Genomic DNA, 12,018 nt, shown 5'->3' on the forward strand with positions numbered 1-12,018 from the left:
TTCCCAATTCTCTACTTTTTTTAAAATTTTTTTTGACAGGCAGAGTGGACAGTGAGAGAGAGTGACAGAGAGAAAGGTCTTCCTTTGCCGTTGGTTCACCCTCCAATGGCCAGCGCACCACGCTGATCCGAAGCCAGGAGCCAGGTGCTTCTCCTGGTCTCCCATGGGGTGCAGGGCCCAAGCACTTGGGCCATCCTCCACTGCACTCCCTGGCCACAGCAGAGAGCTGGGCTGGAAGAGGGGCAACCAGGACAGAATCCAGCGCCCCGACCGGGACTAGAACCTGGTGTGCCTACGCCGCTAGGCGGAGGATTAGCCTGTTGAGCTGCGGCGCCGGCCCCAATTCTCTACTAACTGTACCTTTTCCCACTCAAGCCGGCCTTATACACATTAGCTAAACACATTATGTGGGGAGCAAACCGGACTAGACTGAGTTACTGGAATTAAGACTTATTCTATGCATCTGCTCTCCCACAGTATGGCGCTGGGAGAGAAGTAAACAGCTTCCGCACAGCTGCCTCCAGTTCAACTAATAAACTGTAGGACTTGCTCCTGATTGGAGGAGAGCAGCGTACTCGGCGTGTGGGCAGCCGAGTTGGGATTGGCGGAGGAGGACTATAAAGGAGGAGAGAGACGGCATGCACGAGGAACATCTATGGGGAACATCTAAGGGGAACACCTGTGCAGCCCCCGAGAAGAGCCGGCCGGCGGTGTGCCGCTCCCCTGCGGAAGTGGGGAATGTGGCTAGGGGGAACTGCCCTTCCACGGAGGTGGAAGGGATAGTAGCCAACCCGGGAAGAACCAGCAGCAAACCCGGGAAGGGCCGAGCAGACGAAAGAACAGCGCAGGGTCCTGTGTTGCTCCTCCACGAAGAGGGGGAGCGACATAATGGTGCCGTGACTCGGATAGGAAACCTAGGACGGATAGCAAACTTAGGAGGGAAGAAACGGGAAGAACTGGGAAAATACCGGAGAGAGAGACTAGCAAACAGCCTAGGGAAAATATCGGAGAGAGAGACTAGCAAACAGCCTAGGGAAAAGCCGGACGAAAAAGGTGCCGGAAGAAGCTATTGAAAGCCTAGGCATAGACTCAGATACGGACTACGGGGGGAAGCTGGGAGAAATCTCTAAGGTCGAAAGCGAAAGTGAAAGCTAGAACAAACAGACTCGGACGCGGACTGTGGGGAGAGGCCAGGAGAAATGAGGGAGGAATATCGTTGGAGGAAAGTTTGGGGAAACATACCGGGTAGAGAAAAATGTTAGGGAAATTGAAGCCGTGGGGGGCAGGCCAAGGCGGACACGAAAGCCACTTTGGGGTTCTCAAGTTAGCCCGGGAATAGGGGGCGAAAAGTTGAAACCAGAAGCTGAAACGTAAGCCAGATTGGGATCCGTCTGATTAGCCCGGGGAGCAAAGGACGGGAAGCCAAATCGTGGGGCGGAGACGTATGCTGGGTTGAATTCGCCAGGCTAGCCCGGGGAACTTAGATTGAATGCTAGTGGCGGACACGTAAGCTACGCTGTGTTACTCGCGGAAGCCGCCGCGTGCAGAGAGAGCACGGGGCGTGAATAGATAGGGAACGGGGCTGGCGCGAGGCCGTGGTGCAGACGCGAAGGGCGTGGAGACCGCGGAGCGCGCGAAGCCAAGCCGCGCAAAGCCGAGCCGCGCAGATGAGAGAGGCTGAAGCGGCTCAGAGCCGGCGAGGCGCCGAGAAGCAGCCTCGGGGTGGGGCGAGGCGCCGGGAAGCTGCGCGGAGCCGTGAAGCTGCCGGCAGCGTGAGGCGCCGGGAAGCTGCAGGGATAAGAGAAATAGAAGTTTAGAAATAAAATGAGAGAAATAAGAATGCTGGGAGATAGAAGTAAAATGGGAGAAATAGGAATGCCCGGAGATAGAGAAATAGAGAAATAGAAAGGCCTCCCTACAACACTGCAATGTGAGAGCTTGGATTCGGTCTGCCTGATTAAGTGAGGCGATGAGCACCTGGGCGGCTAGCAGCTTATGCGCCGCAGGTCACCGAAGACAGGCACGAATTAACATCAGTAAGGCTTCCCCACAATGCAACAATTAGGAGGCTTGGATTCGGTCTGCCTGATTTAAGGCGGTAAGCACCAGCAAGCAGCTCGACCAAAGCATGAGCTGCAGGTCACCGAAGATAGGCACAAACCAACACTAATAAGTCTCCCCCACAATACGGCAATGAGAAGGCTTGGATTCGGTTTGCCTGATAGGTTTTGTAAGCCCCTGCGGGCAGAGCAGAGCATGCGCTGCAGGGCACCGAACACAGGCACACATCAGCGCCTAAAAACCTCCTCACAATGGCGAAGAGAGGACCCGGATTCGGTTTTCCTGATTGATAGGACTTGTAAGAGCCTGTGGCAACTCTAGCAAGTAGAGCAGAGTGTGTGCCGCGGGACACTGAAGACAGGCGCGTATCAACGCCAAAAATAAAAAGAAAGGGGGATCTGTGGGGAGCAAACCGGACTAGACTGAGTTACTGGAATTAAGACTTATTCTATGCATCTGCTCTCCCACAGTATGGCGCTGGGAGAGAAGTAAACAGCTTCCGCACAGCTGCCTCCAGTTCAACTAATAAACTGTAGGACTTGCTCCTGATTGGAGGAGAGCAGCGTACTCGGCGTGTGGGCAGCCGAGTTGGGATTGGCGGAGGAGGACTATAAAGGAGGAGAGAGACGGCATGCACGAGGAACATCTATGGGGAACATCTAAGGGGAACACCTGTGCAGCCCCCGAGAAGAGCCGGCCGGCGGTGTGCCGCTCCCCCGCGGAAGTGGGGAAAGTGGCAGGGGGAACCGCCCTTCCACGGAGGTGGAAGGGATAGTAGCCAACCCGGGAAGAACCAGCAGCAAACCCGGGAAGGGCCGAGCAGACGAAAGAACAGCGCAGGGTCCTGTGTTGCTCCTCCACGAAGAGGGGGAGCGACACATTAAAAACAAAAAATACAACTTCTTCTCTGGACAGAAGAAACCTCAAAAATGCTGCCGAAGTTGAGCGTTTACATTCTGCTGCGTTGAGAAAAGGCAGTTCCACTTGGAACAAATGATCCCACAGTTCATGCTCTTCCCTGCCAAGGAAACGTCTCTTCCAGCCAAAAGCCAAAACAAGCCCTGGTGTTGTGCAGGTGAAAACGGCTGACGGTGCCGGGCAGTCGTGTGGGGGGCCGTGTTCAGGACCTGGACCCGAGCAGATCAGAGAGCTGCACACAGAGCTGGGTGTTCTTTACGTATCACCAAAGCACGCAGGTGCACAAGATGTGCCTGCGAAACACAGGTAAAGCATCACGCAGGACTCCCAGCGAGAGACGTTACAAAACATTTCAAAATATGTTCTTCTACAACGTGCTGCCCCACAGGTCTCGCAGGCCGATTTCCAGGGACAGGAGTGCAAAGGCCCGTAGATAGGACCAGGTGATGCCCAGGAGCCCCCTGGAGGGACAGAGGGAGAGGAATGGACAGACACACACACAGACGGCCTGGCTCGTCAGGAGAGGAAGGGCGATGGCCTGACCTGCCCTGGCGATCTGCTGCTGCAACTCCCAGCCAGGTCCAGGGGCCCGGCCTGGGAACCAGGAGCCACAGACTCCTTCCCAGCATGCTTCAGGAGCAGCCGCAGGGGTGCACGGCTCTCAGGCGGCAGGAGGCAGGGATGCCGCAGGGGACACAGGGTGGCAGGTGGGAGAAGCAGCCTTCAGGGGGAGCAAGCAGGCGTGGACAGGCCTTCCTCGACACGGGGGTGCTCAAGGCTGGGGTCTCACCAGGGGTTCATGGAGATGGAGGCGCCCTCATCCTGACAGCCACAGCGACAGAGCTGCTGGGCGCAGCCTGCCTGCCTGGGCGACACAGCCCCTCTGAGAGCCCAAGGCCGGAGCCCACCCGTGCCCCGCGTGCTTTCCTGCCAGACTGCACCCAGGGAGACTGGGACTGGAAAAGCCACAGGTGCCAAGCCGGGCAATGACTGCCAGCGCCTCCTCCCTCGTCTACAAGGGACAACGGCCGAATGTGAACTCAGCACAGACGGCTTTTCCTGTGCACCCCGCCCACTGTAACCTCCGACCTTTCCACTTAAAGGAAACATACCCTGGCTTCTCTTGGGTGTCTCTGAACTGCCGGCATCACTGTTAAGCAAATAAGGGTCCCTGGGCCACCAGCCCCGAGCCCCCGAGACAGACATTGACGGCAAAGATGCTGCCGGCGGCTTTCATCCCACCCCTGGAAGGCCGTGCGACGTAAACCTTGAGAATTCTCCATTTCTGGGACCTCCCATGGAAGATTTTCGGCCCAGGCAGCTCAATCTGCAGACAGAGAATCCCTGGAGTGGGGGTGGGGTGTCCTGTGTGCTGCCAGAGGGGCTGCATTGCAAATGGAGCTTCCAGCTTCCGGCCACCGGGCAGCTGAGGGAGACAGAGGCCTTTCCCAGTCCCCAGGCAGCGAATCTGTCACTGTCCAAGGCTTTGGGGCTGCCCTGCAGAGAAGCATAAACCAAGGGGCTCCTCACACGCCCAAGTCCAAGGTTCCCCGTGGAAGGCGAGCGAGCGCTCCCAAGTAGCTGAGCTGTGCGGGCGCCTGCATCACACCTGGCACCGCCCTGTGCCGGACGGCTCTCTGAAGGGGCCTCGCCCCACGCACGCTCACTGAGCGATCCCAGTCACATCTGAAACTGTGCTCATAAAACAAGCGTGGAGCACAGGGCTCCGAGCGCCAGCTGCCCCCACGCCGCTCCCTGCCTTCAGAAAGCACAGGAAAACAGCAGCGCCTTTACTGCTAAAGGAACCCCAGCTACTTGCCCCGGCACGCGGGCCGCCAGCACCACGGGTGTGCGGGTTTGCGCTTCCACGAGTGCACGGCTCCCTTACCTTCTCCGACACCTTGTCCTGCACGGGTGGTCCCGCACTCGGAGGGGGAGGGGCCCGGCGCTTCTTCATCTCCGACCTCAAGGACACCCCCGAGACGTTGCCCAGCGAGAAGGATGGGCCCAGCGTCAGGGAACGGGAGGGCATGGACGGCGAGTTGGGCGTCGTGGAGCAGCCCTGCGTGGAGAGAACAACGGGAGAGGCCGTCAGTGGGCTCAGGGTTCCAGTGCCCGGAAATTACGGAACCGTGGTGGAGTGGCATGAAGAGCAGGCCAGGGGGACCCCAAGCGTAGGCATGGCGCCTCAGCAGCTGGGAGCAGAATGGGGGGACCTGAGGGTGGGCACGGGCAGCTGGGAGCAGGGTGGGGGGACCAGAGAGTGGGCATGGACAGCTGGGAGCAGGGTGGGGGACCCGAGCATGGGCACGGTGCCTCAGCAGCTGGGAGCAGGGTGGGGGACCCCGAGAGTGGGCACGGGCAGCTGGGAGCAGGGTGGGGGGACCCCGAGAGTGGGCACGGCCGCCTCAGCAGCTGGGAGCCCAGCCGCCCAGCACCCCAGGCAGCGGCTCCACACCGGGGTGGGGGGCCGCCAATGGCCGCACGAGCATCTCTGAGCTCCTGTGCTGCGGGCTCTGCCAACAGAAAACCACGGCAGTGGGGAAGCCCGTCTACAGAACAAGCACTGAGGTCTTCAAATTAAAAACACGACGGCTCCTGCTGCCTGCCCTGGAGACCCTCGGGACTGGGCATGGCCCCATGCATGTGTAGCCTTGGGGGAGGCCACGCAGGAGGTGCAGAGGTGGCCTGAGCCCACACGCCTTGGAGACCCGGCTGGGCCGACCCTGGGCTTTGCCACTTATAAGTCGCGTGACCTCGGCAAGCTCTGCAGCTTCTGCCTGCCTCAGTTTATCAGGGGAACAAGTGGGCGCACGTGAGTGCCCACGTCACACAGTGAGTGCCCAGCCCGTGCTGGTGCCTGTCTTCCTCCCACATTCGACTGTGAGCTCCCTGAGGGCAGGGTCGTCACTCACTGTCACCCGCTGCCGTAGCCTCAGCTCCTGGAACACAGAGGACCCCTGAGGACGAGGCCGAGTCTGTGGGCAGGAATGGGTGCAGCCAGGAGCCTCAGGCCAGCTCTGGAGTTTGGGTTTTACACAATGAACTTTGGGCCAGAGTTCCTTCCACAGATGGATTTCCAGACTTCAAATAAACAGGACACCCGTGCTATCTGCATCAGCCCGGGATTACTCGTGCTCACAAGCACATGCGGGGATGCTCCCCCAGTTATGTTATCAGTCGTTCTGAGAAAACGCTGAGATCCGGGATTTCCTGTGCTTAAGTGTGGGGGCAAGGATCTCGGACCGAGAACCCGCCGTCAGAGCGGAGTGGCCTGGCCGCGCTCTCGAGGGCACGTTCTGCACCACGCCTCGGAAACACTCAGGGCATCTAAGAGAAGCGCGCAGCCTGGTGCTGTGGATGCCACCGTGTGCACGCGTCCTCGTGGCGTGTGCAAGTGACATCCGAGGCCAGCGCCAACACACACGCGGGGCACAGGTGAGGGCTGCTGCAGGGGAGAGCCTGACGCTCAGCAAACTCCCCACGCCTGCTGAGGCATCCAGGGCAGAGCCGGCCACGCCCGCTCCTGGAGCTCGGGAGCACGGAGCTCCGCCAGGTATGTAACCCTGCCCTGCGTCAGCCCCGCTGGAGCGGCCGCACTCGAGAGACAGAGTCAGGTACTCAGCAAGGCCGCGCCAGGTGACTGAGGAGGCACAAGCAGCAAGCCGGGCAGAGTTCTGCTGGCACCGGCTGGAGCGGAGGCGTCTCACTGGGCGGCGGCTTCACTCAAGGAGCCCCACCCCGGGGGAACACAAATCCCAGCTTTCCGGCTCAGGGTCAGCAAGAGCATGGCTGGACACAGAGACGCTGGGGCCGTCCACATTGCTCAACTTCCTAATCCCCAGTGCCTGCCGACAGGGAGTGTACACACCCACACACACGTACAAACGTTCCCACACACGTGCACAAGCTAACACACACACTCACACTCATATGCAAGTGCTCAGACACTAACACACTCACACACATGCTCACATTCATATACAAGTGCTCACACACCTATGCTCTCATACAGTCACTAACACACGCACACACACACTAGATCACGTGTGACCTATGATGGCATCAGGAAGCTGATCCGTGCACTAGATCACGTGTGACCTATGATGGCACCAGGAAGCTCATCCGTGCACTAGATCACGTGTGACCTATGATGGCACCAGGACGCTGATCCGTGCACTAGATCACGTGTGACCTATGATGGCACCAGGACGCTGATCCGTGCACTAGATCACGTGTGACCTATGATGGCACCAGGACGCTGATCCGTGCACTAGATCACGTGTGACCTATGATGGCACCAGGACGCTGATCCGTGCACTAGATCACGTGTGACCTATGATGGCACCAGGACGCTGATCCGTGCACTAGATCACGTGTGACCTATGATGGCACCAGGACGCTGATCAGCACAGACTCCTGCCCACTAGTTCACGAGTCCAGGCTGCCTGGTGTCCAGAGGCCCCAGGGGAATGACATTCAGGAGGGTGCAGCCCCTGATGACAAAATCAAAGTTGAAATTCACTGCAGGACCTGTCGTCAGCTGCCATCTCCTTACATCACGCTGCCCCCTTCTGAAGGTCTTTAATACTATTGTTTTTTAAAAAACATTATTGTCTTTTTAAAAAAAGATTTATTCATTTGCTTATTTAAATGGCAAAATGAGAGAGAGAGAGAGAGAGAGAGAGAGAGAGAGAGAGATCCTCCATCTGCTGGTTTACTTCCCAGAATGTCTACAACAGACAGGGCTGAGCCAAGCTCAAGCCAGGAGCCAGGAACCCCATCCAGGTCTCTCATGTGGGTGGCAGGGGCTCAAGTACTTCCACCATCACCTGCTGCCTGCCCCGGGGCATTAGCAGGAAGCTGGATTAGAGGCCGAAGAGCTGGGATTTGAACCTGTGCTCTGAGCCGGGACGAGGGTGTCACGGTGGTTGTGTGATCAGCTCTACCACAACACCTGCCCCAGCCCACGACTTCACGTGTGTGGGGCACACGCAGGACGCCGGCTCCATGTGCACTGAATGTACAAAACCTGCGCCTTTACCCGCCACCTCCCAACAGAACAGCAGAGCCCAGCACGCGCTGCGTGTTTCTCCTGCACCCGTGGGCACCTTCCAGCTGTTTTAAATAAATCCTCATGAACTTGGGCATTTACTACCAATTCACACTTTACCAGTGGACTCCCCAGGCCCTCTGGGGCTTCCCCACCACCTCTGGAGGCAACGACTGCAGGGAGCAGCCGGCATTTGGGGCATGTCAAGGTCGCCCACTAAGGTCACCCCCTGAGCTCCTGCCAGGCTCCTTCAGGGCGCCCTGGAGTTCCTGTCTTCCAGCCCCAGCACTTTCCAGCTCCCCGGCCTGCCCTCTGGGGCTCAGATCCTGTAGCTTCCCTGACACTCAGCACACGTGCTCCCACTAAGACAGGATCTCACGCTGGAAGGGCAAAGAGGGGCAGAGAGTGCGGTGCCCGCAGTGGAGCTCAGGTGCCAGTGCAAAGGAGGTGGCGGCTGCCCTGAGTCTGGCAGGCCCAGGGACAGTGAAGAAGGAGGCAGAGGCCCAGGTCCTCACCCCTGAAGAGAAGGAAGAAGGCAAGGGGGGCAAGTGGAATTCCACCAAATCTCACCGGGCCACTGGAAGCAGCAGAAGGAACCAAAGGGCCCAGAGGGCATGCAGAGCCCGCGACAGCCCTCACGAGACAGCGGTGGATGGTGAGCAGATCCCAAGGGGCAGCACTCAGCCGCAGGACATCGGCAGCCACGCAGACCGATGTGGAGGCCGCCGTGTTGAGAGGCAGGGGCCAGGCAGCAGACACAGCAAGCATGCAGCGCCCACACCAGCTTGCCAAAGCCACCAGGACACACACGCCCGTCCACGGTGTGCTCAGCCAGCAGGGAGGCAGACAGCCATGGCGACCCAGGAGCCCCATGTTGCCAAAGCCTCTGCCTCGGACGCACTAGGAAAGGAACCGGAGCTTCTGACCCACACACGTCTGCACCTCGGGTCCGAGCCCACCCTTGCAACGCGGTGGCCAGGAGCAGGGGCTAGGCACATGGACGTCGGCTAGGAGAGAAGGGTGGCGTCAGAGGCCCGTGACTGTGGTTTTAGCTACAGCTCTAGTGGACGGGGGAGGCCGGGTGCAGGGCCCGGCGAGAGGACGCTGATGGTGTGTTACAAACCCACGCTGGAGACAACCGCCTGGGCAGCCACTGGGGGGGGGGGGGGAGGGGCTGGCGAGCCTCAGGGAAAGAAGCCACATGAGAGGCGTCACTCTGGGTGCCGTGGAGCGGAGGGCATCGTGGAGGAGGCTGGAGATGGCTGCACGTGGAGAAAACAATCGCTATGTCTGTGACTCGACAAAGCTTCTCCGGGCGAAGCAGCTCCTTGGCAGGAGGCGGGGCTGACGCCACGGCGGACACTAGCGTCGGGTACCACCGCACGAGGGCCAGCAGCCCAGCGCAGCCCAGCTGCATCTCTACAGATCCCAACCCCCCCAGCCCAGCGGAAGGAAGACGCGGGAGGCGGGTGCCGAGGGCCGGTGAGGCAGCCAGAGCCGCGTCCACATCAGTGAGCACTGACGCGAAAGGCACAGTGCTCTGCTCTCCGGAACTGACCGCTCTTCTCTGCAGGTCCCAGCAGGATGGCGGACAGGCAGGCGGGCGGGCACTGGAGGTCAGGAAAGCAGCCACACCCACCCTGCCCGTCAAGGGAGACACGCAGGGTGCCTGGATCAACCACGGCTGGTTCTGTCTGGTGTCTTAGGCCACTTGGCCACTGTGGCTGTGCTCTGTTCCCCTTCGCGGTCCCCTGCGCCTGCAACTTGGTGGCATTTTCTGTAATCAAGCCGGAAGTCACCGGAGCACACAGGAGGGAAGTCCGCTGAGCTCAGGGAGCACCAAAGACCATGCAGGCAGGAAACATCACTGAAGGGGAACCTGCACTTCACCCGGAGCACTGGCCGAGCATGTGTGGGCATGCGCACACACGCGTGTGTGAGATTCCTGTATGCTCCACATGAATGGCCTGTCGTGTCCGCTACACACAGGTTTGCTCACGTGCATGAAGGCATCATTTTCCAGCCAGGGAGGCACAACCATTCCTTTCTGCCCCTCACAACCTCCAGCCCACTTACTGCTGGACTTCATCAAGTCACCTCTGCACGAGGCTCAGAGCCGGCGCCCCCCAAAGTCCCTCCCGGCTTCTCCTCTACAAGGAGGCACCACGTCCCCCGGCACCTGGCAGGAAGCAGCACGCAGGGTGCCTGGCTTCCCTGGAGGTTGCCCTTCAGAGGGGTTCTGCTCACCGGGCAACCACAGGTGCATGCCACACCGCGGGGCAGCAGACAACCCTGGCCAGGCCAGTACCGGCCATCCAACCCTGAGACAGAAATGACCTCTGACCTGTGTCCCCCACTCAGGCCAGAGGGGCATGCAGTGGGAAAACATAAGAGGTGTGCTGAGTCTGTCTGGTGATCAACACACTTCTAATGCAGTCACTGAAAACGGTCCCCTTGCACACATACACACACATGCACACACAAGCATCCAGGACAGCAGGGTACATCTCCACGACACCACACGGGCTGCTGAAACATGCCCACACACGCATGCACACACATGTATGCACACGTGCACACGCAGGCACCACGGACAAGAATCCAGGGCAGCAGGGTACACCTCCACGACACCACACGGGCTGCTGAAGTGTGCCCACATACACACACACACACACGCGCGCGCGCTCACACACATGTATGCACACATGCACATGCAGGCACCACGGACAAGAATCCAGGGCAGCGGGGTACACCTCCACGACACCACACGGGCTGCTGAAGTGTGCCCACATACACACACACACACACGCGCGCGCGCTCACACACATGTATGCACACATGCACATGCAGGCACCACGGACAAGAATCCAGGGCAGCGGGGTACACCTCCACGACACCACACGGGCTGCTGAAGTGTGCCCACATACACACACACACACGCGCGCGCGCTCACACACATGTATGCACACATGCACATGCAGGCACCACGGACAAGAATCCAGGGCAGCGGGGTACACCTCCACGACACCACACGGGCTGCTGAAGTGTGCCCACATACACACACACACACGCGCGCGCGCTCACACACATGTATGCACACATGCACATGCAGGCACCACGGACAAGAATCCAGGGCAGCGGGGTACACCTCCACGACACCACACGGGCTGCTGAAGTGTGCCCACATACACACACACACACACACACACGCTCACACACTCAGACACATGTATGCACACATGCACACGCAGGCACCACGGACAAGAATCCAGGGCAGCGGAGTACACCTCCATGACACCACACGGGCTTGAAGTCCTATGATGTCCACTTCTTCACCTCCCTCCTTCCTCCCCCCTGGTAATCCGTCTCACACGTAATGAGGAGCTCAGGTGCCCTAACACCGCAGCCCCCACTCCGAGACGACCCGTTTGGAGTCGAGTCCAGCACAGCCTGACCTTCCCTGTGCCACTGTCCTCACCTCTACACACAGGGCACTGCCCACTGCCCGCTCCTCCCCTGCACCCAGGCTTTGGAGTCGAGTCCAGCACAGCCTGACCTTCCCTGTGCTCTGTCCTCACCTCTACACACAGGGCACTGCCCACTGCCCGCTCCTCCCCTGCACCCAGGCTCTGGAGTCGAGTCCAGCACAGCCTGACCTTCCCTGTGCCACTGTCCTCACCTCTACACACAGGGCACTGCCCACTGCCCGCTCCTCCCCTGCACCCAGGCTTTGGAGTCGAGTCCAGCACAGCCTGACCTTCCCTGTGCTCTGTCCTCACCTCTACACACAGGGCACTGCCCACTGCCCGCTCCTCCCCTGCACCCAGGCTTTGCCTCTCAGTGGCTCCCCAAGGCAGAGCTTCCAAGAGGCCTGGCGGATACCTGTGTTTGGAGAACCTGAGCCCCACCCGTGAGAGACTCCTGAGGGCAGGCACTGGGCTGGCCTCGCCCGCGGGCTAGGCTCCAAGTGTCCACACGTGGCACGG

The 12,018-nt window shown here is 59.7% G+C and overlaps 1 protein-coding gene across 13 annotated transcripts in view; it reads right to left on the reverse strand.

Annotated features, from left to right (window-relative positions):
• Positions 1-12,018, reverse strand: part of COBL (cordon-bleu WH2 repeat protein) — a 184,953-nt gene that overhangs the window by 76,537 nt on the left and 96,398 nt on the right. For all 13 annotated transcript variants that reach the window (XM_051853149.2, XM_051853146.2, XM_051853148.2 and 10 more), the window contains one exon: positions 4,868-5,041. In XM_051853149.2, coding sequence (XP_051709109.2) covers positions 4,868-5,041 — 174 coding nt within the window. The remainder of the gene's footprint in view (positions 1-4,867; positions 5,042-12,018) is intronic.

This window comes from Oryctolagus cuniculus, chromosome 16 (assembly GCF_964237555.1).
Source record: "Oryctolagus cuniculus chromosome 16, mOryCun1.1, whole genome shotgun sequence".
Classification (NCBI taxonomy): domain Eukaryota; kingdom Metazoa; phylum Chordata; class Mammalia; order Lagomorpha; family Leporidae; genus Oryctolagus; species Oryctolagus cuniculus.